Consider the following 25,355-nt stretch of genomic DNA (forward strand, 5'->3'; position numbering starts at 1 on the left):
TTTTTGTAGCTTCAATCAATCATACGAGTATTCATGCTGGATATTATACCGCGTTTTAATTTTCTCACATTTTTAATTCGGAGTTATTTTGTGTTAATTTTTTTTTTTTTGCTAAATTAATATTTTTAGTAATAATACTCTGTATTTTGGATTTTTGGTAATTAGTCAAAGTGAGAGTTGATGTACTAGTCAACTCAATCGTATTTTTGTTGTGTAAAATTAGGTCAAGTTTTATAATTTCCAATAAATTAAATTACTTGTATGGTAGCTACTTGTTCCAACAAACAATGTGATTGTTGAGTATAACATGTAAACTTAACCAATTTTGAAAATGATTGATGTTTAAAAGAACATGTACTGGAAGAACGATTTTGGTTTGGTCGTTTTTAAAACAATCTAGACTTTTTGTTAATGTTTTTGAACAGGTTACTATTACTCTGATCTAGCAAATTTAATTTAAAGTAATTTATATTTATTTAATTTTTTTTTTTGAAGAAAAAAGTAATTTATATTTAAGACATCTCTTGAATACCGTAAAAAGTCAAATAGAACAAACAAATAGGGATAGAAGGCGTAACACGGTAAGATACACGGAGTAGTTATCTAGGAAATTGAGTTTACTTATATGAATTTTTTATTATGCATCTAGACATGAAACTTAGGACCTGTTCACATTTACTTAATTTCAGTTCAGTCCAGTTCAGTTCAGCTCTAATCAGTTCAGTTCAGCTCCAATCAGTTCAGTTCAGTTCAGCTCCTAATTTCTCTCTCACACAAAATATTCATTTCAGCTCAGTTCAGTTCAGTGCAGTTCTGTTTTGCTCCAATAAGTTCAGTTCAGCTCAGTAAATGTGAACAGGCCCTTAGTTGATTAAATTAGTTATTCGATAACTATTACTCTTTTTTTCTTTTTTTTTTTTAAAAAAAAAAAGTATTACTATATATTTTGTGTACCATAAGCACAGTATAGTATGCGATGGGTATACACGACATGCCAACAATACAAACAATTTAAGCAATTATATTGTTGAGTATCTTGTAAACTTAACAAATTAATAGAGTGATTGTAATCGACTAGGATTGATATGATTATATGACCAATCTAATGTATATTATGAGGTATTACCACGTTAATATCAAACTAATTCTTCAAGTTAATTATACCAATGATCCAGGATATTATACAGACCAACAATAAATTACAAGTGCTATAACGAATGTGAGAAAGAACAAATTTTGAATGTAAACTCAACAAGAAAAACATACACAGATTTACGTAGCTCACCAACAGTGTGTTGGCTACGTCCACGGGCAGGCGAGAGAAATAGTTTTATTGATCTTGGGTATATATATTACTGATTTAGAACATATTTGAGACCAATCACAAAAAACAGATTGATTGTCTCTCGGGTTTCTTATGTTATCTCTCTTAGATCTCACATATGAGAAATATATAAAAGACTCTCAGATTTCTGAATAATAATCACTCAACTTATGATTGTCACAACTAGGAAATAACCCTAAGGGGTATATGTAGAACTCTCCAAAACAGAAACTTATTTGGGCCAAAGCCCAATTAATAACCACACGGACCAAAACCATGCGACCGGTACCTTGACCCACACGACCGTGTGACATGTCTTGTAGTAGCGAAACTACACGACCATGTACCATGAACCACATGCCCGTGTATATTGAAGAGTACATAATAACACTGATTGCACGATTGTGTACAATAGACTACATGATCATGTACCAACTCGGTCACCGCTTGAAGGCATATTTCTCAACTACAAGTACTCCAAATATATTATTAAGATCAATACAAGTATAACTTTACAAGCCGATCTCATGCCCAAAACTTAACCTTTTAACATGTGCTAAAACTAATGAAAATGCCAACATAATCTATCGTATACATTATGCAATAAACAGTCTCACTATCAGCACACATCATATCATCACAGATTCACAGCTCAGAATATCAAGTATGTTACGTATAAAAGTTCTGAGAGATATTAAGTGGACCATCCCAATAACTTATGATGAGTAGCGCCAAGACATCATTTCTTCTTCTTTTTATAAATCTGGAAACCCAAAGACATACATTATGACAGTCAATGTAAAGACTGTAATAATGGTGGGGTTTTGAACAAAAGGTAAAGATAGTAGAGATTCAAATAAAGCAATATAATCCTCATTTAAAAGCGTTATATGATTAGATAATTAATGCCCAAATAAAAAAGGGGTTTTGTTGTTTATAAAAATATTACTCCGATCCCTTCGACACATCGAGATTGTCCACAACATCACCGTTATTTTTCAAATTTTAGTTTGATAGAATTGAAAAAAGAGAAAATTAGTGGGACCAAACAAGTCTGCATCTATATAAAAGGTAACCTAGCAATCTCTTATATCATTTATAATTTGAGACAAATTGATAAATTATAATAAAAAATATGGGACAATTTTAGTGGGACGGAGGGAGTAACATTTAAAGATACTTGGCCAGAGAGCAAATCAAAAGTTTAGTATAAACAAATTAGTAATATCACTGTTTTTAGTACTTCATCATTACATTCTTTGATCAACAAAGAAAGCAAAGATCTAATGGAGCCCCTCATGCCACTCTACCTTTTCCTTTTTTTCAGCATAATTGTGTTGACACTAAGATCTAGCTTTAACGTTTTAAAATCCTACTTGTACTAGAGATAATTCATTGTTAATCATATGTTATTCCTTTCTTTTTTAGCAAAAATGTTAATGATTCCAAAGTATATTGATATGTTTTTTAAAGTAAAAAAAAAAGTAATAATTATTCTTGATTTGAAAAATATAATTTCAAGAAAACTTATTTCAGTGAGTCTTCATTTCTTGTCAAAACTTATTCTAAGAGATCACCTTTAAATATCAAACGGATTATGGTGTGTAGTACTTCCTCACAATCCCATTATTATTAGTGTTTTGACATGCTTAATTTATTTTAATTATTTTCAATGATTCATACTTAAGAAAGTACATGTCTCTTACAAGCATCTTAGTCCCCTTGGCATATACTTTCATAATGTTAAATTCAGATTAAAATTGTTACTTATGAATAATAGTTACATATATATATCAATGATGAGCATAAAACTAGGAACATTGCAATGAACTACTTTTAAATGAAGTGCACTTTCTTGTTTTTCCCTTATCTCAAATTCTCATCCATATTTTGGTAACATATTGTAATATAAACACCTTACAACAATATATAATTAAGTTCTAAATAGGAGTAGTTGAGGAATTAAATATCTCACCCCATTTTTAAATTAGGTTGAGAAATGGTTTCTCACTCACAAAGTTGTAGCTTCGCTCCTCCGCCTCTTAGGTATCAGGCTTCTTCTCGTCTGTCTTAGCTAGGTATCAGGCTTCTTCTCGTAGAATGGTAACCATAAGAATTGAATTTTTCTTTTTGATAGTCGAACATTATTTTTTTCTTAACAATTACTTTGTGTTTTTTACTTTTTCGTTATATTTTAGAGTAATGTGACATCTAACCATTTTTCACTACAAACAATTATTAATAGTAATAATATAAAAGTGAGAAGAATTTTATAAAACAATATTATCTACGTAGAAATATTAGAAAGTTAGAAGAATTTAATGAAACGAATGGAGCATAATATAAGTAAGTCATTAAATTACTTTATTTTAGCTTGAGTTTTTTTTTTTTCTTCGGACATATTTTAGTTAAGGTAATCCCCTACTTTATAAACTTCCCAAGTCATAATCACTAATAAGTAATAACTTAATAAGTAAACTTTACAAGATGTAGATGAGCTTGCTTGCTAACGCCATCATGTGGGCATTAGGTACTTCATATGCTCTTAAGGTTTTATATTCAATTATTTATATAACTCTAAATTTGTGAACTTTTAAAGTACCTTTTAGTTTATTATCATATGGGCCACCGTATTTTCTCTATAACATAATTTATTTGTTAAATTAGACATTAGTGTGCCTAATTTTATAATTATAAACTACTAATGTCTAATTTAACAAATGTCTAATTTATAATTATAATTATAAAATTATAATTATAATTATAATTAGACATTTGTAAGTGTACTACATGTTTGAACTTTGTTGTTGAAATTAATTGAATTATCATGCCTTAAATGCGTCAAAATAAGTTGAAATGAGTGATTAGGATGAGTGACTAAGGGTCTGTTCACATTTACTGAACTGAACTGAACTGAACTGAAGTGAATGGACTGATTGGAGCTGAACTGAACTGAGCTGAAATGAATATTTTATGAGAAAGGGAAATTAAGAGCTGAACTGAACTGAACTAATTAGAGCTGAACTAAACTGAACTGATTGGAGCTGAACTGAACTGAAATTAAGTAAATGTGAACAGACCCTAAGATGATAAGTTAATAGTCGTCCACGTACTAAATATCATTGATACTAAAAAAATAGGAAAAATGTATATGTATTCATTATGACTATGTAAATAAAAGTCAACATTACTAATTCCAATAATAAGCTTGATTTTTCTTTCATAAAAACTCAAAATAGTACCCCATAAAATTATATAAAATTGAGAAGAGTCAAACGTAAAAACATCATTAAGCATATTAATTTCAATTTGCTTGATTTTTCTCTCATAAAGTTTCAAAATAATACCCCATATACAATTGAGAAGAGTCAAATGCAAAAATTTAAGCATTACTAATTTCAATATGCTTGATTTTTCTCTCATTTTATTTCATTTCAAAATAATACCCAATATAAAATTGAGAAGCTAGTATATGAGTCTAGACTTATGGTGAAAGAAATTTACAATTATTAGATATTTCATAAAAATTCTGAACATCTCAGAATTAAAATGATGTTTAATTATACCGATTGATGTGTGATTTTGGCATGCATTCCTAAATTAATACCACTTTAGAAAATATTTTACATGCTTATCTTAACACACCAAGCGTGTTCGTTAGCAATATCCTTTGAAATTTATATTTTAAAACTTGGTTGGACCTAAAAAAAAATTTCGAATTAAGAAATAGGATTTTTGGTATAAGGGCCTGTTCACATTTACTTAATTTCAGTTCAGTTCAGTTCAGTTCCAATCAGTTCAGTTCAGTTCAGCTCTTAATTTTCCTCTCACATAAAATATTCATTTCAGCTCAATTCAGTTCAGTTCAGTTCCAAACAATTCAGTTCAGCTCCAATCAGTTCAGTTCAGTTCAGTTCAGCTCAGTTTAGTAAATATGAACAGGCCCTAAGTAATAAACTAAACAAAAATTGATAAATCTAAGCGAACTTTTCGTAGGCGTTTGCCCCCAATTCAATCGAGGGATCGAATTGATTAAAGCATGAGTTTAATTAGTCGATTTATTAGGGAACAAGGAAAAGCTTTATCTAGGCGGGAGTTTAATTGTCCGAAATAAATTTCTAGATTCGTAAATTTATCAAGATCAATCTTGTAACAATAAACAAATTATTGGACATATATATACATTTTTGGATGAATAGACTCACAATAAAATGGATTCACCCAATAATATCTACGAGTATAATATTAATATTAGATAATGTTTATACAGTAATATACTCGTAAGGCTGCATACACGTACCTCAAATGTGTATCCAACAAAACTAATAAATAAAGTAATACCGAACAAGCAATTCAAACAAGATCCAGAAAAAATGCTTTCTCTCTCTAGCTTTCTCTATCTCTCTCAAGGGTCATCAAGGAACTCCCATCTTGCTTAGGCAAGATGGCCTTGGGAGCTCTTGATTGATTTAAGTTAGCTTTCTTCTCAAATTGTTTTTCTTTTTACAGGTTTCAGCCTTTGAGTTTCTTTCTTAGTCCTGTCCTGTTCTCTTTCTTTCTTTCTAAGTCCTTTTTCTTTTAGTGTTTGCCATGGAATCAGAGTCTCTGGAAAGCTCACAACAAATAACAAATAATGTTATAATGCTTGGTTGCAATAACCTACCAGAGGTTATGCATGAGAGCAATCAAAATTGCTCTAAGAATGAAGATGCTAACATAGTTGTTGATACACCTATGTTGGATTCTTCTGAGTTGCAAGTCCCTCCTATTGCAAAGGAACAAATCTCTAGTCCAGTTCAAAAGCAATCCTTTAGAGAAGCTGTGCAAACTTCTTCTCAATGGTTTTCTGAAGCACGCAAAATTGCTATAACTTCTACTGAATGGGATGAGGATGACATTCCAATCCCACCTATCCCAGCCAAGTCGGTTGCTTTTGGGAAGGATACACTCCACAAGCTAAGACATCCTTGAAAACTTACTCTCATGGGGAAGTGTTTGGGAATTTCTGTTAGACCCTCTTTCATCACCCAAAGAGTTCGTGCAATGTGGAGGCCAAAAGGATCACTTGAGGTTATTGATCTTGGAAAAGATGTTTATCTGTTTCGTTTTTCAATAGATGATGATTATGAAAGGGCTCTCTTAGGAGGACCGTGGTTTGTTCTTGATCATTATCTAATGGTTACTAAATGGAAGCCTAACTTCAGGCCATCGATGAATCCCTTTGATAGGATGACAGTTTGGATCCGATTTCCTGAATTGCCTGTTGAATACTATGACAAAGAAGCACTCTTTGATATTGCTAAACTTGCTGGGAATCCAATCAGGGTGGACTATGCAACGAATCATCTCACCAGGGCAAGGTATGCTAGAGTTTGTCTTGAAATTGATCTGACTAGTCCTTTAGTTCCTAGTGTTTGGGTGGGCAATGGATGGCAGCTGATTGAGTATGAAAACATACAATGTCTTTGTTTTTTGTGTGGAAAAATAGGCCATACAAAAGATAGATGCATACAAAAAATAGTGGAATCCTCTCCTAGCATCTCAACTACTCCAACTACCTCAAAAGAGGAGCTGCCAAACTCTCTTTTAGCTTCTTCCTCCCAGGATTCAAGGGTCATGGTTCCCCATCTCAATTCAGATTATGGCCCTTGGACAATGGTTTCAAATAAAAAGAAAACCAGCCCACCAAAACCATCCAAAAGAATTACTAATTCCAACTCCACTACTTCCCCAAGACCAAATTTGGGCCAACTCAACAAAAATCAATCTAGGCCCAATCCAATTCCTTCCAAACTTCCTAGTAAAATTTCATCTCTTCCTAATGCTCACTTTCCATCCAAATCTTCCACTTCTAATTCTTTTGCTTTGTTGGATAATTTGGAGGATCCCACTACTGAGGATTTAAGCAATAAAAAATTAAATCCCAATGATGAGATTAACTTGGAAACTGAAAAAAATAAAACCACTAAATCTTCTTTTTCAAACCCACACGCTTCCTCTCCCTCCTCCTTTTGCTTGAGCTCAGAAAATATTAGCCATCTGGCAACCATGGAGACGGCAACACCACCGATTGAAGCTTCTCCTTCTCCCTCCACCCCTTTAAATTCCTTAACACAAAAGGCAATTTCCACAGAAACCCTACACACTGAAACACAACCCTTGATTTTAATTTTTGATGGAGAAGAACAAAGGAAAATTACCACCAATTCGTCCACCCCGCCGATCGGCGAGATTCGCCCGGAGGACCACCACTCCTCCGCCATGGATACCACCTTCGACCAACCTGTCTCTACCAAACTCCCTATCGCACCCTCTCCAGGGTGCTCCGATAACGATCGCCCAACCCCTCACCACGCGCCACCCGTTCACTCCGTTCCCCCATCCTCCATCCCCACCACCTCACTTCCCGTTCAATCCAGCTCAAACTCCGACCATGACTCCTTCTCAGATCCGCAATTTAGTGCAAACACCTCCGATGTCAATTCCTCTTTCTCCATCTGTCCTGTTCCCACCTCTGTCGACACCGCTGCTATGGTCGTCGATAGAGACACCCCCATCACCGGAAAAAATAGCAATGATGTACAACACCCTTCTTCAGATATCCAGAATTATGAACCCCCTCCAATTTCCGACTTCATCTCAGTCTCCAATACCATCCGTCCCTCTAACACCTCCACCATCTCAACCGACCCTTCGCCCGTGGTACCAACAGCAAGTACCATGGCCGAATTATCAGCCTCATCAACTCGTTCCTCCACCGCAAAATCCTCAAGTAATCCATCTCTCGTCGGAAAACAGCGAGGGAGACCTCGAAAATCTCGATCACCATATGAAAATCTTCAGCATCACAAGCGGGGTGGTGGGATTACAAATAGAAGTCAACTTTTGGGAGACAACGAACACAATCAGAGAACTGGATTCGATGGTCATCCCGTTGAAAATGCACGACATAGTGCTGATGGATCGTACATCGGCATGGAAGGAGTGGGACAAATTTGATCCGCTCTTCTCTAATGGTAATCCGGTACCCTCTTATCCTAATCACAATATGAAAATTGTCTTATGGAATGTTAGGGGAGCCTCTAGGAATGAGTTTATTCCACATGCATGGGAAGTTATCACTTCTCATAATCCTAGTATTTTCATCTTACTTGAAACTAAGAGTGATGGGACTCGTGCTTGTGAAGTTGCTAAGTTGCTAGGATTCGATGCTTTTGAATTTGTTAAGCCTAATGGATTGCGAGGGGGTATTTGGATGATGTATAAGAATTCAATTGAACTAATTGTTTATCAAGAGGGGCATACTAGGAATTACTTCCATGCTCTTTTCAAATTTTCTCCAGATAGTAAGGAAGTTTTACTTACTGCTGTGCATGCTCCTGCTACTGCCTCTGAAAGGCATAAGTTATGGAATGATCTTAGGTCTTCCCCCCCTCCTGATGACACACCTTGGCTTTTTCTTGGGGATTTGAATGAGGTTACCAAACCCTCAGAGAAGTCTGGAGGACTTAGGTTTAGGGAGACACAATGTGCTGATTTGAATAAATTGGCTGATGCTGCTTGCTTAGTTGACTTGGGCTTTTCTGGAAATCCATTTACATGGCACAATGCTAGAGAAGGGTTGGACTTGATTCAAGAAAGACTTGACAGGGCTCTGGGAAATCCAAACTGGCTGAACACCTATCCAAACACAAAGGTAATGCATCTTGCTCGTACTCATTCAGATCATAATCCTATTCTTATTTCTCTTTTTGATAAACATAAGGGTGGCCCCTTCCCTTTTAGGTGTAAGGCTGCATGGTTAGAGCATCCTGATTTTAACTCCTTTTTTTTATTAAGAACTGGGACATGCATAATTATGATTTCTTGAAAGGAAGAGATGAATTCTTGAGTAATATTAAGCACTGGAATTATGATGTGTTTGGTAATATTAATAATCAAAAAAAGAGATTGGTAGCTAGAATAAATGGCATTCAAGCTGCTCTTTCCAATCATTATTCTGATTTTCTTATAGCTTTAGAAAAAGACCTTCTTTTGGAGCTTAATCATATATATAAAATTGAAAGAATAATCTGGGCTCAAAAAGCAGGTTTAGACTGGAGGAAAAATGCAGATTGCAATACTAAGTACTTTCACCTTTTAGCAAACATCAAAAAGACTAGGAATAAAATCTTAACTCTTCAAGATGCTTCTGGTGCTTGGATTAATGACTTGGTTTTGTTAAAAAATTTGGCTAGAGATTATTTTGTTGATGTCTTTAAAAGCATCCCTACTGATCAATCTCTTATTCTTAATTACTGTTTTCCAAAAGCTGTTGATTCCTCTGTTTTAAAAAGATTTGATGATCTTCCCTCTATTTCTGAAATTAAAAATGCTCTTTTTCACATGGATCCAATCAAATCACCTGGACCAGATGGAATTCAACCACTTTTTTATCAAAAAAATTGGGACTTTCTTCAGAATTCTATTGTTAATTTTGTTAAAGAATGTTTTTCTAAAGGTTCTATTCCTAGTAATATTAATAATTCCTACATTGCTCTAATCCCCAAATGTGACAGCCCTACTACCATGAAGGACATTAGACCTATTGGACTTTGTAATACTATTTATAAAATCATTACTAAGTGTATCTCTAATAGGCTTAAACCCATTATTAATGATCTAATTAGTCCTTTCCAATCTAGTTTTATCCCGGATCGATCTATAGAGGAAAATATTATCATTATTAAAGAGGTTGCTCATCACTTTAATAAAGCTTCTAAAAAGGCTAACTTAATGGCTTTAAAGGTAGATCTTTCTAAAGCTTTCGATAGTCTTGAATGGAGTTTTATTAAGGATACTCTTCAAAGCATTAATCTCCCTAATTCTATGGTTGACCTAATCCTAAGTTGTGTTTGTACTCCTACTATTTCTCTCTTATGGAATGGTGAAATTACTAACTCTTTTGCTCCTCAAAGAGGCATTCGTCAAGGAGATCCCCTTTCCCCTTATATTTTTGTTCTTTGCTTAGATCGGCTTTCTTGCATGATTCAAAGTAAAGTTAATGATGGGTCTTGGAAACCTATTAAAATTGCTAAAGACATTAGTATTTCTCACTTATTTTATGCCGACGATGTTTTCCTCTTTGGTAAAGCTACTACTTCTAATATTGATGTTATTATGGAAGTCCTCAATCATTTTAAATGTATATCTGGCTTATCCATTAATATTCAAAAATCTTCGGCTATCTTCCCTAGGAAAATGAACTATAATGTTAGAAAGTCTATTTGTGATATTTGTAATATAGCTAATACTTCTAATTTTGGGAAGTATCTAGGAATCATAATTACTCATAAGAGGTTAAGGTACCTAGACTATTTCCCTCTTCTTAATAAAACTTGCTCGAAGATAAAAGGATGGCAAGCTAAACTTTTGAATATGGCAGGAAGATGCACTCTTATTAAATCTGTCTTAAATTCTTATCCCGTTTATGCTATGCAAACTAATATTCTTCCTATCACGGTTTTAAATGATCTTCAAAAAAAAATGTAAACAATTCCTTTGGAACCGTGTTAATAGATCTAAGTACATTCCTAGAACAAATTGGAAGGTTGTTTGTGATCCTATGACTAAAGGGGGTCTAGGTATTCGGGATTTGAAAAGATGGAACTTGTCCTTTATGGCTAAATTGGGATGGAAAATCTTAACCCAACCTAATAAACTTTGGGTGCAAATCTTAACTAAAAGATATCTTAAGTACAGTAATTTCATTGACTATAACCGAAAAATAACTGATTCTATTATTTGGAAAGATATCCTAGCTGGTAGGAATATACTAAAATCTGGTCTTATTATCAATATTGGGAATGGAGAGGACACATCGCTTTGGTACCATCACTGGATTGGTGATTGTCCTCTTTACTTAATCCCTAATATTAAAATTCCTAACTCTTGGGGTCATTAGAGAGTGTCTAACATCATTAGGAATAATTCTTGGTATTTAGACAATGTTAAACACATCATCCCTGCTCATATTTGCACTCTTATTTCTGCCTATCCCCTTGCTAAATTTGTTAATGTGGAAGATAGACTAAGATGGACCATGGATAAAAGTGGTAGTTTTACTATTAAATCTGCTTATAACAGCACCCTTCCCAATTTTAATCTTAATACTACTTTCCTGTCTAATTTTAATTGGAAAATAATGTGGAAAATTAGAGTCCCTTACAAATATAAGATGCTCTTATGCAACCTTGTTAGAGATATTCTTCCTTCTGGCTATACCCTTAAGAGAAAAATCAGCAACTTTGACCCAATTTGCATTAGATGTGAAGCTCCCATTGAGGATTCTGTCCACATATTCAGGGATTGTCCTAATTCTTCTTCCTTCTGGTCCTTGGTTTTCCAAAAGTTTCCTGCTTCTATTTCTGATTTGACTACCTTTTACAATACTAATTTCCAGGATTGGATTGCTTTTAATTTTTCTCAAAACTCTTCTTGGAAAACTATCTTTGCAGTTGCTATTTGGCATCTTTGGAAAGCTAGAAATATGGCCATTTTTGAACAAAAAATGTTGTTTATCAATTCTACTTTTAACAAATTCCTAGTTGATTATTTCTACTGTCTTAAATTAAAGCAGGGTCACCCAGATATTGCTTCATCCTCTAACTCTGCTGCTATGAGAACTTGGGCTCCTCCTCAACATGGTTGCTTCAAGCTGAACACTGATGGTTCTTGGATTAACCTGGAGAATGCTGGAGGTGGTGGTGTAATCAGGTGTGACAAAGGAATCTGGCAGGAGGGCTTTGCTGTTAACTTCAATGCACTGTCAGCTGCTTCTGCTGAATTACTTTCCATCAGGGAAGGTTTGCTTATGGCGTGGAAGAGAAAGATCACTCACTTGGATCTGGAAACTGATGCAGATGCTCTCACAAAAATGCTGAAAACTCCAGATAACCACAAAGACTCAGACCTGGGAAATATTATCAGAGATGTGGCTTCTCTTCTGCATAGAGCTTGGACTGTTAACATACTGCATGCTCCTCGTACTGCTAATTTTGTGGCTGATAAATTAGCCTTCATTGGACGAACTACTGTCAAGAAGGGTAACGAGGAGATATATTTCTACCCTCCTGCTGATGTTTTTGAAGCTTATGCCTCAGAGATCCCTGACTATCAGCCTACTAATTAGATGTATTGCCCTGCTGCTCCCTAACTCACCTTTTGCTCACCTTGTGATTGTTAGGATTAGCTTTAATTATTTGCTTTGTTTAGCTGTTTATCTTGTTTTTGTAAACATTATCAAGGATAGAGATTGGGTTGTTACTCACATCCATCTCTATCCTGCTTTTGCTTAGGTGACTAAATTCACCTTAATATAATATAATATAACTATTTTGCGTTAAAAAAAAGAAACATCGTAAGGAGGATAAATATATTCCATTGAGAAAAGTAATTTATAATTAGAAAACGTAGTTTGGCAACGTCGGTAGTGTATATTCAATAATATTCAAAGAATCAATGTTTCACCAAAAAATTCATACTCATAAAATTTAAAAATCATACAAAAATAGAAAAAGCGGTGGTGCATGCAGTGATCATACGTAAAGAAATGAGTAAAGGGCCCATTAATACAACGACATACTCCGGGTACTAAGTACTAAGTATAGTACTCCTTTTTGTTAGGAATTCATTGTTTAATTGGATTGTTTAAACAAAAGTGTCCAAAAGTTTAAGAGAATAAAGTATTTGAAGTATGAATAGTACTCCCTTCGTCCCCTTTTGATAGTTTCTTATAGGCAAATTTTAGTCCCAAAATGTTCACCCCATTTGCTTTTTTCAACAACTATTAAAATTAATTTTTTATCAAAATGCCCTTTAATTTGCAACAATACTTGTGCAAATTTAAATTTCCCATGTAAATTTTGTTTTCCCACGTACTTTTATTACTTTTTCTCTCTACTTTTTTACATACCCAATGTCAATTTACTTTTTCAAGGTACTTTTACTATTCTTATTTGTGTTTATTAATTACCGTGAAAAATGTCCATAAGGGCCGGACTATCAAAAGGGGACGGAGGAAGTATTAATATAGTCGCAGTTGTGAGTATAATGTTTTGCAGCTTGCAACAGCCGTGCATCCCAACAAAGTTGCATCACATGGATTTATTTGAATTGGCCTTCTCTTCTCCTTGTCCTTGGATGCTCCTTGCCCGTGTTTGTACATTTTGTCCCTTTTTTGGTCCCAATCGCTTATTAATTATAGATAGATGTTCTCTTCCCTTGATCTTTAGTTCGTCATGTCATATCTGTTTAACTAAGTTGTGTATCATTTTGTGATATCTTGATATAGATTATAGATCAGATGTTCCCTTCAATTTGCCTGACTTTTAATGCGTCATCTACTTATCTAAAGAAATCTTGAAACCAATTTGATGTTAATTTAAGGATGATTTGATTAATCTACAATTTCAATCCGAGTAGAAACCAATCCATAATTAACTCATCATAATTGTTATACTTAGTAATTGTAAATATGAACTTCTTTGATACCCAACCCAAAAGTTACCCAAAATCATTTATGTCCAATAAATTTTCGGGTTTACCTGGCCTGCAAAATTACACCGCATTTGGTTTGTTTTTGTGTTATTACTTCGTAGTATAACTTCAAAATTTCATATGATGGTGGTAAGTTTTGGACTTTGGTAATAACTTTTCTACATTGAACTGGTGGTAAGTTCAATATCTAGTTTGGTAAGTTGCAACAAAATCCACCACCAGTATAACTTCAAATCTTCAATATCTACTTTGATATTACAAATTGAAGCTAACTATCATATTTAAATACTTTTTTCAAATCCATTAAAAAATGTCTATTGTCTTTGTTAAAATTTACTATGTTACAACTTCATTTATTTGTTTTCTTGTAACTAATTCAAAATTGAACAAAATTAATTTGTAAAAATAATGTAAGAAGATTATACTTCGTACGGAGTATATAAAATTGAGGATTACTCTTCATTTAAACAATAGAAAATAAAAAATTAAAATAAATTGAAAAAAAAGATACATGAAGTACTTTGTAATAGACTATACTTAATCAGGGGCTTGTACATGCCTGACCTAAAGCATACAAGCTGGAAAACAAGAACAAGCTCTTAACTTCATGCTGAATCAGCTAACGTTCAGTAATCAAATCCAAACTCCTGCCGTCTTACATGGGAAAAAATCTACTTGGGTACAAAGATGATAAATCATCACACTTCTACTCAGAGAATTTGGACTCGTTCTGAACTAAAAAATAATGACGATTTAAAAAATAAAATAAAAACCCTGATTCATATCAAAGTCCAGTCTCTAGAATGCCCCTCTTTCTGCATTGAGCTCTCATATGTTATACCAATGCATTACCACTCCTGAAACAGGTTTTTAAATTCTTTATCACAAGTCCTGTGAAATCGATATTTTCCATGCAGAAACACGCACTCTGCTGAATGCTGATCAGTGAATAACAGGCTTCAGAGGATGGCCCCTCACTTGCGATAGCTCAATATGAGCATCTAAGTCTTCATCCAGCTCACCGATAATGCTTCTGCCAATGTAAATGGTAACATTAGACTATTATAATACCAAAGCAATGTCATAGGGACTAGACAGAGAAGTAAACTGCTAAGGATTTAACAACTTTAAGAAGAGATATCATACATGTTGTCACCCCTGATGATGTACAAACCCAATACAATTTGTTGGACTCCTTCCTGCAACCCAGCAAACGGCACATGATTATTTGAGAAGACACTTTTAAACAGTGCATGGATGACAGATTAATGTAAAAAAAAAGCAACTATATTATAGGAGATTAGAAAATATGATTATCCAATGACAGAACATCAGTAAAACCGAGGAGCAAAGGGGGGAGGAGTTCAATTCAAGCATCGTGTACGGATCCAAACCACAAGACTAATTTTAGTCAGCAGAAGAAAATGATCTATTTTGTTGGACTCAAAATTTTACACAAGCAACAACTATACTCTTCTTATTGAGAGTTGCAGACACAGTGAACAGAGTGCATAAAAAGTTTATGAAGCAACTTAAAACAACAGAGTTGTGCAACTCAAGCAATAATTTTGTATAAGGCTACAGAGATTGATAACATAATCCTCCAACTACTATTCTGCACTCCACATGAACATATTAAGAGTTGGACACAATCAACATGCCAAAATATCATACTTTACGATTTACATTTCTGGAGACAACAGTATACAAAGAAATTCAGTACTTCAAAGTATACATAAACATGGTAAAAGTAGATATTGAATGCTTCCTAACTCATTAAGCTCAATAACAAACGCCTATCTTTCTATAATCCTTATCGCTTCATGGGGATCCAGTGATAAGTAGACTTAGTATTACTAAAAATATAACTAATATACTATGTTTTCAACCTTCATCTCAAACCAGTTAAAGAACACGAATTCCACCTAGAAAGCCTTTCCCTTGAAACTGATTCATAATAAACATTACAACAACAAAGCCTTAATCTCAAAATGATTTGGGGTGGGCTAACAATCTAACATGATCATCAACAGAACATAATAAACATTACAGAGTTTAAATTAAAGAGGGGGAAAGAGAGAGAAAGAGGCCGGAGAGATTTAAGTCAAACCTTGGTAGAAAAAACCCTCTCATGTGATTCATCAAGAATAATATTTGTTGCCTGGTCAAAACCTTTCAAGATTCCCTAGTAATCAGAAAAAAAAAATGGTTGGTTAGTATTAAAGGCCAACTCAAAGGAAATACAGCGAGTATTGTGCAAACTCACCACTATGTTACGTCCGTCATTGGTAATAACTGAGATCATTTCTGTAGGGCAAGGAAAAAGAAGGGTTGTTAACAATCTTAACATACAAAGGCCATAGTAACTTTCAGAAAATGATGTTGTGGAAGAGATGAATTGAACAAATTACACCCCTGCCGTCTTCCAGTAGCACATCCTCAAATGCAAGTTTGACAAGTAAAACTACGATGTAAAGCATACACACAAATTTAGACGACTTACGATCTACAAGAGGCTCAAGTCCAGGTCCAGCAGACATTGTGCAAACTCCGACGGACAACAATTAGCTCAAGCAGCACAAATTAGATAGGAACTCCAATGATCACCTACAAGAGTAGCATCATAATTATTTCCCTGCATTATTCTGAAATTTTCATAATCGACAAATGTACTCAATTATGACACAAAGATTATGTTGTAAAATAAATAGAAGGTAAGATCATAATTTAGAATGACACTGAAATCTTAGATTATTAGGATCATCTCCTAATTGCAAAACTTATCTCAAGAACAACAACGTAAGAATTGAGTAGTCAAATTAAGCATGTTAGTAAACAAAACTTCTAAAAGCTAATAAACCCTTTTGAAGATAGAACTACCAAGTTTGTTAAAAGAGGTTCTAAATTCATAGTTCAATCCTAACATTAAAGGGTTGTGCAATACATTAGCAACCAAATTTGATTCATAATTTAAGGGATATTTAATTCAATAATCAAATTTCTTTTCTGGTAAAGTTATCAAGTTACATAATCTTAGAATTTAGAACCGAGAGTTGAGATTTTGGAACCCTACACTAAATTAAATTAGATAAGAACAAAGATAAACCCTAGATTATGAGATACAAAAACAAACAGCTTACCTCAGAAGCTGCTTCAATGGGGGATACAAGTACTGTATTAGATTCAACGGAGAACGTCAATTGCGCTTCAATGGATAACTGAGACTGAGGTTCGGTTCGAGGCCTTGAGCCCTGTTAAATGGGTTAGACCCGTCTAATAAATAAATGGGCAGATCTTTATACGATCTTCTAATTATGGGTCAGGCCAGGCCTATAAGAATTACTCCCTCCGTCACTATATTACATACCTATTCTCATTTTGCACTGGAATTAAGAAAGCTAAAGATTCCTTAAAACTAAAAAGTGAGAGTACAAATATGCATGTGGGGTTAGAGAGAGATAGAGAGAAAGAAAAAAGTTATTGAGAATTAGGAGAGAAAAAGTATTGGCAATTGATGTAAAGTACAAAAAAGAAAAATAAAAATGATGACAAATCATCAAAACAAAAATAATACGGCAAAAAGTACAACCTACAAATAAAAATATGCACTTAATTTTGGTCACCCCAAAAAGGAATACATGCATGTAATAAAGGGATGGAGGGAGTAGTAATTTAGTATTAGTATTAGTTTTCCTTTATCTTTCCATTTCGCAATACTATTTTAACATACCACTTGTATCAATTATTTGTAAATTTTTGATTTTTTTTTTTTTTTTTTTTTTTTGAAAAAGACCGAACTTACATTAATTAACTAGGTTTAGTGGTTTACGAAAAACGAAAGGAAATCAAAGTAACATACTAGTAAGTTACTATTAGGCATAAGAAGACCTTACACAACATTAACTATGGTCATTAACAACATTTACCAACGAGTGAACGTAAATCAGGCTTACCAACTTACATTTAAACATGCGATGGGACCATTGATAGAATGAGGGATGTTATGATAACGCTTCGTGTGGTGCAAGGTCCTTTTCAAACATACAATTAAAAATCAGATGAATGTTGTTGAGATGACAGAGATTGCCCAAAATCCGTATGCCTAATCCTAAGGGACAAAACCATTTTCCAAGGATTTAAATAATTAAATACGTAGTAGAAAAATTCTCTTGAGATTTTTGTTGATTTCAATCACATTTCCTTGTGATCTGAAAAAATTATGTCTTGTATTTTCATACAAGGTCATGATGTTATTAAACATATTCCTTTTATGAGAGTGCTTAACTAACATCCAGGCTCTATAACCCCCAAACCAAGTTGTGGTGTCCACTTTAGATGAAAATATTTTGTTATGATGACCTTTATAGTAATCACTTACAAATAGGTTTGATGACACCTACAACCATACCATCCTCCTTCAACAAGGGTTTATGTAAACCTAAAAATTGAAATTTTGTTCCATCTCCCAACAAACACGAGTAACACCATTTCTATTCAAAGGAACACGTTTTAGTAAAATTAAAGAGATTAAAAAGGGCAATTTCAAGATTCAAACGACTCCATTTTCATCCTCCAATTAAACCTGAATGCAACTTGTTTACGTTTTTTGGTCTATTAATAGATTGAGTGATTCCAAAATCTGAGGGGGGTGGTTTCATATAGAAAAATTCACTTCAATAATCTGAACTGGTCAGTGATTTTTACTCAATAATCTCAGCTTACATTTATTCTAGAATAGTGCGAACTTTGGGGGTGAATTTTCTTCAGCTCGGTCGATCGATAGTGACTTGAAGAAAAGGTGATTTTTTTTTTTTTGTGTAAAACATAATTGGTCCAAAATTTAAAAAAATAAATAAATTAAAAACCCTTCCCTAGCCAGCCACCACCCCTCTCCCCTTCCCCCACCATTAAACACTAACCCCAACCCCCCCGCCCCACCATTTGACCGACGGCCTCCCCTAACAATCGAAAATAGTCGACTGGCCCCTCCCAACCCTTGAAACATATTGACTGACCCACCTACACCCTCAAAACAACCCCCCTTCCCCCACCCCCAAAACAACTTCCCTCCATTCTCCTGTCGCTCAAACCGCCCCTCTTCCTTCCCCACCGTCAGAACGACAAATTTCTTGGCTCTCTTAAATAGAGATTCTTGCCGGAAAATTAAATGTGGTAGTGCTAAAGTTGATAATTGTAAAAATAGGTTGCTTGCCAAGTTTTAAAATTTTTATATATTTAATTATTAAAAAATAATAAATTAATAATAATAAAAGGATAATTTGGTAAAATAATTCCAACTCATTCGCTCAAAATAATCCCAACTCTATTTTTAAATAAACCAAACTTTGGGAATAAATAGCAAGTTTACAAAAATACCCTTACTAACATTTCTTTATCGGTTATTGTTATAGATGAGATAAAACTCCCTGTTTATTTTTCAGTTATTGCATCTTAGTATAATTTTGAAATTTATTTTGTTCATTTGATATTGTCTAAGATAATCTTATTTGAACCTATTATTCTATAAAATATGAACCTATTTCATTTTATTTGAACTAAATTTTCTTTGAATTCCTGAAATTATTTTATCTGATGAAATAAATTAATTTCAAAGGGAAAAACGTACTTTTAGTTATTGCAAATTTAAAATTATAAATTACTATTTCAAAAAAAAAATGAATTACTAAAATACCCTTATAGCATCGTTAAGGTTGGTGGCTCAGTGCCGCAAGAATGGCCAAGTAGTTTCTCCTTCCTCAAATAACCCATCTGTGATTTTTCTTCAAAAGCAATGACAACAATGACAGCATACGAACGTCTTGTATCATCGAAAACAAAAACAATTTGCGAATTAGAGACAATAGTAGAGAATAAAGTTTGTTAAAAGTGAGGTAGAGGAAGAAGAAATGAGAGAAACTTTGAGCTTGCATAACATTGAAGATGCTCTAAAATAATCTTTGGGCTCACACCAAAACCACTCCATTGTAGATGAGACACACAAACCCGGCAACACTCATGGCTGCCAGCCTGCCACCAGTCACACCACCCAAGCGTTCCTCTTCCTCTCCAAACACATGCCCGCCACAACCACAGCCCACCCTATATGCTGCCCTCATACTTTTCTAAGGTTGAGTAAAACATCCAACCCACACAGCCGTAAACTTAGATTTCAAAGGTTCACTAAGAGGATCTTTTACAGAAACAATGCACTATCATACTCAATCTTAAGCATAGGCCTTTAAGTAGTCCAATAGAGTGAGTAAATAACCCAGTACCACATCAACAAGAATCAAAGACGTCGCAAGAAAATCAAATGATAAGGATAACTTCACAATTCAAACATTATAGAAATCTCACGAAACTAGACTTAGAGCAGAAAAATTTTCATATACTGTTCACCATGAGCTCTAACCACACAATAACTCAGCATTTTTAAGCTTGAGGGAGATTTAAAAGAACTTGTGAAATTGTTACTTTGTACGGAGTAATAAATAGTTAGATGGAGTACTGCCCACTGCCCTAATTTTTGCCGCTTTGACCTGGGAAATTGTTTAGGGTTTAAAAATTCCAGTTTCAAGATGCAACCTAGGAGTAGTTCAAACAGCATAAGGAGTAGTAAAGGTTCAACACGCTACCAATCAGAAACAACCACAAAAGCACAACTGAATAGATTCATTGGTGCAAATAGCAAGTGTACATGACTTTTAAAGATACGAAATTTGATTTCAAAACTTGAGGCAACAACAATAAAAAAATAACATAAAGTTGAAACTACAGTCAAAAAGGGTTCTGGTTTTGTTTGATCACTACTCAAAACAAAGGAGCTAACACAGCTACTCTTTCTCATGTAGATGCAGTAGCCGCAGTTAAGAAAGCTCTGCCAGGTTGACGGTTGGAAAGAGGTCCATGGCATCCAAGAAGCTGCAAGGTAAGAAAATAGAGAACATCAGATTAAGCACCAAAAGGCTGCATCAGCATTACAATAATCTTGGAAGGAAATTACAAACATAAAACAAGAAAGCACATCAAATATGCAATATGGTATATTAATCTTTCATGCATAAGATGTACAGGTAATTGTAATTTAATGTGATCAATGACTCAATGTTCAGCATCAAATACAATGCACCATAATCTTTACCATAGTTCAGGGTGTAAACACTATAACAAACATGTAAATCATAGGAACATTATAACAAACCCAGATAATCGACAAGTATATATACATGTACTTGAAAAAAAAGGCTGCTATAAGAGTTCTTCAAGAAAATGGCACCAGTAATAACAGTTCTCTACTAATAGTTCATGAGAAATTATAGCACATAACCACACCTACAGTAATTCGCAATTCTCCAATTATATGGCATCTAAGCTCATCAATATAACAATGAAAAAGTTTATTATTGGTATGCTTAGACCCACTATTTTTTAAAAGAAGTCCTCAAAGTTGGAATCGGGATTCATCATTTTAAGACAGTTTTTACTCTGAAAATAGATTATAAGCAGGCTCATTACATTGTGAGACACGCAGGCTAAAATATCTTAACAGAAACAATGCTGCGTAATCAGAAATAAGTAACTAACAGCTAGTCAGCTACACACAAAAATATATACTTAAAATTTGCAACTGACAGTGTTGGATCAAGGACAAGAATAGATGCCAGTGACATTGAGAAAATAAACCACAGAATCCATGATTAAACAAAAAAGCAGGCAACCTAGAATATGTTTGATATAAACAAGTTAAATTTTCCCTTGAAACATTAACAAAAAACTTCACAAACCTTGGCATTGACTCCATCATTCATTATTCTGTTCTCAGATTTGTACTTGAGATAATCAGCACGGTTGTGTTTGGTAAAGCCCCTGCATCACAGACAAATAAAAGAAGATTACTATTAGCAATTCCACCAAGAAACAAACCTCCCATATACATTTTCATACTATCACACCTTGATTCAAGATACAAATATACCAATATTTGGGGTTGATTGGTTGAATCAACAAATTTTCATAGTTAGTTTTCATCCAAAAGACATCAACTACAGGAATTATAATCCTCCAATCTATGATAAACCAGTTTCAGCATCTACTTCAACATCTTTAAAAACAAAATTACTAAAGAGTGAGCCTTGACCATTTTAAAAAAAACAAGTTGGATCTTTTCAAAAAGAGTAAATAAAATACAAATTACAAGAAAACTCTGGTTCAGCAATGATTTTGAAAGTTTGCAACCACACAATCAGTTTGAAAAGCTAAAAATGAGACAATAAATTAAATCAAATAATCAATAAAACCAATATATAGCATACCACTTCCTGCTGATAATAATCTTTTGACGACCAGGGAACTTGAACTTGGCACGACGGAGGGCCTCCTGAGCATGGTGACTGTTAGTGTCCTTGCATCGAACGGAAAGAAGCACCTGCCCAATTGCAACCCTAGCACAAACACCTTGAGGTTTGCCAAAAGCACCCCTCATACCTGTCTGGAGCCTATCAGCCCCAGCACACGAAAGCATCTTGTTAATACGGAGCACATGGAACGGGTGCACCCTAACCCTTAGATGGAAAGCATCCTTTCCGGCAAACTTAGTCATGTACTTGTTGCAAGCAATTCGAGCAGCTTCCAAAGCCTCACTCGACACATTTTCCTTCTCCCAACTGACTAGATGGACACAGAATGGGAATTCATCCACACCCTTCTTCTTCATACCCACATCATAAATCCTAATCTTAGGATCGGGGACACCACGGCAAAACCGCGATTTCGGGTATGGCTTGTTCTTAATCTGACGGTAGCATCTTGCCGGTCCTAAATAAATCAATTTACCCAAATCACATTTCAATTTTTTATTTTCATTATCCATCAACTTAAAACATATCACATTTCAATCTCATTAACAGTATCAACTCAAAGGCAATTGCATTATACGAGTATAACATTATAGCTCATAAACATTATATAAAATTGACAAAGTTTTAAATTTGATTACTATAATGCATTCTCAATACTCAAGTATAACACATGCACATCAAAAATAAATAATGTAAGGCTAATTACAGCTCTAAAATATGGAAAAACTGAACAAAATCTAAAAACCTAATTATTATTCACACAAATTCCAAAAATTGCAAATAAAAACAGCCAAAATCAACTAATTAATTCCTCAAATCATATTCAACAATACTGAATACATTAGCAGGTGAAATCTAAGCATAAACAAGAGCATTTTATATCATAATATCAAGAAATGCGCAAAAATTGTAAATTGAATCATCAATAACATACATTTCTATACTTAAATCGGTATAACAATCCAGAATAATTAACAAACAGATTGGAAATGGAAGAGAAAAATAAAAAGGAGAGAGATTAAGAGGATTACTTCTTCCCATGGCGGCGATTCTTGAGCAAAATGAGGAGCAACTAAACCCTAAATCAGTAGATTTGTGGTTAAAAAGAAATTGAATTTATATAGTACAAGGATTTTTTTTGCGGTGCCCTATTTATTGGGCCGTTTGTTAAGGTGTGTTATTTTGATGTTGGTGGGCTTTCTTCTAGAAGGTTGAAAACAATTTCGACCAAAAATTCTAAGGTTCATGGCCCAAATATTAAAATTGACATCAGGACCTAAGAACTGTCAAAAATCGACTTGATCGGATGAAGTTTTTATTAAGGCGATCGTTGATCAAATCTATGATGTAACTAATTTTAACGTGATTTGTACTTGTGTTTAAATTTTGGATTTCTTAAGAATTGTTTGTCTATCTTTCATTACTCAAAACCTTTTTCTTCTCGTTAAAAAAAAAAGGGACTTTTTTAAGGGAATTTTCTATCCTAAAACTCTATTATTTTTATAAAAAAATAAAAATAAAGACATTAATTTGGGGATTGTTCGGTATTGTTTATTGTTTTCAGTTTACTATTTTTTTACAAAAAAAAACCCAAAAATAAGAAACAAGGAAAAGATGTTTCCACTTCTCAGTTCTCAGTTTTCAACATTATTATGATTTTAATGAGTTTGACTAATTTTTATTTCATTATATGAAAAATATCATATGAGTTTGAAATACAAAAATAATAAAAAAAAACAGAAAACCACAACGATATCAAACGAACCCTTACCTAGGAAATTCATTGTTTTTATTTATTTATTATTATATACTTAGTATATAGTTTTTGAATGCTATTCTTATCTAAGTACTATATGTGTTGTACTTCATCTTTCTCTATAAACTTCTGTATTTCATTTGTCAATAATTTGTAAACCGAACATGGTTCGGTTAATATCTAGTAGGACATTAATGATGGCATTTTTCATTTTAAAATTGATAAAAAAAAAAAAAAAAAAGGTACATCTATTAGTAAAATTAACGGAAATTTTAACACAAGGTTAACATCAAGGGCATAACAGATAAAAAATACAAATATATAACAATATAAGGATATTTTGTGTAACTTTCAAAAAGAGGTGGTACAACCGTACAACTTAGAATAGTGAAAAAATACAAGGGCACAACATAGAAAACCCCAAAAATTCATTAATGACTATTGTGCAAAAGTATATACTCTTGTTGCTACCAGCCTACCCGAACCACCCAGATAAACCCCCTTTAATTTATTGTCACTAATATTAATAACCTGATATGTAATATACTTAGTATATTGCTTTTTAATTAGCTAAGCTTCTATTAGTTTCAACTAACCCCCAACATTAGGCAAAACACCATTATTAAATAATGAAATGGGTTTGCTAGTCCTTAATTAGATATTCTATCACCTAATTTGTAAGAATGTTAAGGAGTAAAACTCTAGTTCTAGTCAACCGCCTAATAATAGACTCCAACTCAACTTCAAGCTCTTCCATGGCACTTGCTACTTCCTCTAATCTCTTATTTGCCAATCCAATATCCATTGAATCACATCTCTCTAACAATCTTTGGCAATTTACTCGCCTTAATTTCGAGGCGAACGATGAACTTTTGCTATGATTAACACTAGGTATAGTAGTTGGCAATATAACAAGAGATAAAAGAGACTCTAAAATAGAAATAGTAGCCCCTTTAACCTCCCTCAAAACATGCACAACTACTATAAGACTATGGTCTAAAAGCGAAAGATCGGACGTGAAACATTTACTCTTCATCGTCCCTTTTGTAATTCTAAGGCATTTAGACACCTTCTTTTTGAGCTTCTTCCGGTGTAGGGTGTGTGCCATGATGTGGGCGTCGAAGTCAAACTCTTCAATCTTGGCTCGACGAAGAGTGTGTTGGAGGTCTTGGAGGTGTTGCTTGATTAGTAAATGAACTTCCCTTGTTGTACCACACAAATCTAACATCTTCAATGAGGCCTCTGAGATCTCTCGAACCGACAACATCGTCTCGTGTTGCTGGTGCTGGAGGGCTTGTTGGATGTGTGGAGAGTGTAGTAGATCATTTGCACATTTGTGGAGATCACTTAAATCAGTGAAATTAGGGCGAGGAGATGACAT

The 25,355-nt window shown here is 33.9% G+C and overlaps 4 protein-coding genes across 4 annotated transcripts; 1 reads left to right on the forward strand and 3 right to left on the reverse strand.

The window, feature by feature from the left end:
• The first annotated feature begins 8,372 nt into the window (after positions 1–8,372).
• On the forward strand, positions 8,373–12,494 carry LOC145614041 (uncharacterized). The gene is made up of 3 exons (XM_081669048.1): positions 8,373–9,020; positions 9,164–10,668; positions 11,564–12,494. Exons 1-3 carry the CDS (start codon positions 8,373–8,375, stop codon positions 12,492–12,494), a joined length of 3,084 nt encoding a protein of 1,027 aa, XP_081525174.1.
• A 1,946-nt stretch (positions 12,495–14,440) lies between these two features.
• On the reverse strand, positions 14,441–17,130 carry LOC145614879 (sm-like protein LSM8). Its single transcript, XM_081669951.1, has 6 exons — positions 17,002–17,130; positions 16,365–16,468; positions 16,128–16,168; positions 15,972–16,046; positions 15,008–15,060; positions 14,441–14,894 (listed from the first exon to the last, which is right to left on the reverse strand). Exons 2-6 carry the CDS (start codon positions 16,399–16,401, stop codon positions 14,804–14,806), a joined length of 297 nt encoding a protein of 98 aa, XP_081526077.1. The 5' UTR covers positions 16,402–16,468; positions 17,002–17,130; the 3' UTR covers positions 14,441–14,803.
• A 3,369-nt stretch (positions 17,131–20,499) lies between these two features.
• LOC145613454 (large ribosomal subunit protein uL16) lies at positions 20,500–23,352 on the reverse strand. The gene is made up of 4 exons (XM_081668558.1): positions 23,250–23,352; positions 22,174–22,675; positions 21,646–21,727; positions 20,500–20,782 (listed from the first exon to the last, which is right to left on the reverse strand). Exons 1-4 carry the CDS (start codon positions 23,257–23,259, stop codon positions 20,705–20,707), a joined length of 672 nt encoding a protein of 223 aa, XP_081524684.1. The 5' UTR covers positions 23,260–23,352; the 3' UTR covers positions 20,500–20,704.
• A 1,292-nt stretch (positions 23,353–24,644) lies between these two features.
• Positions 24,645–25,355, reverse strand: LOC145614042 (uncharacterized). Its single transcript, XM_081669049.1, has one exon. It carries the CDS (start codon positions 25,353–25,355, stop codon positions 24,645–24,647), a length of 711 nt encoding a protein of 236 aa, XP_081525175.1.

This window comes from Chenopodium album, chromosome 25 (assembly GCF_948465745.1).
Source record: "Chenopodium album chromosome 25, dcCheAlbu1.1, whole genome shotgun sequence".
In the NCBI taxonomy this organism is placed as follows: Eukaryota; Viridiplantae; Streptophyta; class Magnoliopsida; order Caryophyllales; family Amaranthaceae; genus Chenopodium; species Chenopodium album.

Coding starts and splice junctions, on each gene's coding strand:
- LOC145614041 (XM_081669048.1), top strand. CDS start 8,373: ATGAAAATTGTCTTATGGAATGTTAGGGGAGCCTCTAGGAATGAGTTT. Junction 9,021..9,163: donor ACACCTATCCAAACACAAAG/GTAATGCATCTT, acceptor TTTTTTATTAAG/AACTGGGACATGCATAATTA. Junction 10,669..11,563: donor ATTACTCATAAGAGGTTAAG/GTACCTAGACTA, acceptor CAACCTTGTTAG/AGATATTCTTCCTTCTGGCT.
- LOC145614879 (XM_081669951.1), bottom strand. CDS start 16,401: ATGTCTGCTGGACCTGGACTTGAGCCTCTTGTAGATC. Junction 16,047..16,127: donor ATGACGGACGTAACATAGTG/GTGAGTTTGCAC, acceptor TCTGATTACTAG/GGAATCTTGAAAGGTTTTGA. Junction 14,895..15,007: donor ATCATCAGGGGTGACAACAT/GTATGATATCTC, acceptor TTACATTGGCAG/AAGCATTATCGGTGAGCTGG.
- LOC145613454 (XM_081668558.1), bottom strand. Junction 21,728..22,173: donor ATTATTATCAGCAGGAAGTG/GTATGCTATATA, acceptor TCTGTGATGCAG/GGGCTTTACCAAACACAACC. Junction 20,783..21,645: donor ATGATGGAGTCAATGCCAAG/GTTTGTGAAGTT, acceptor CTTACCTTGCAG/CTTCTTGGATGCCATGGACC.
- LOC145614042 (XM_081669049.1), bottom strand. CDS start 25,355: ATGTCATCTCCTCGCCCTAATTTCACTGATTTAAGTGATCTCCACAAA.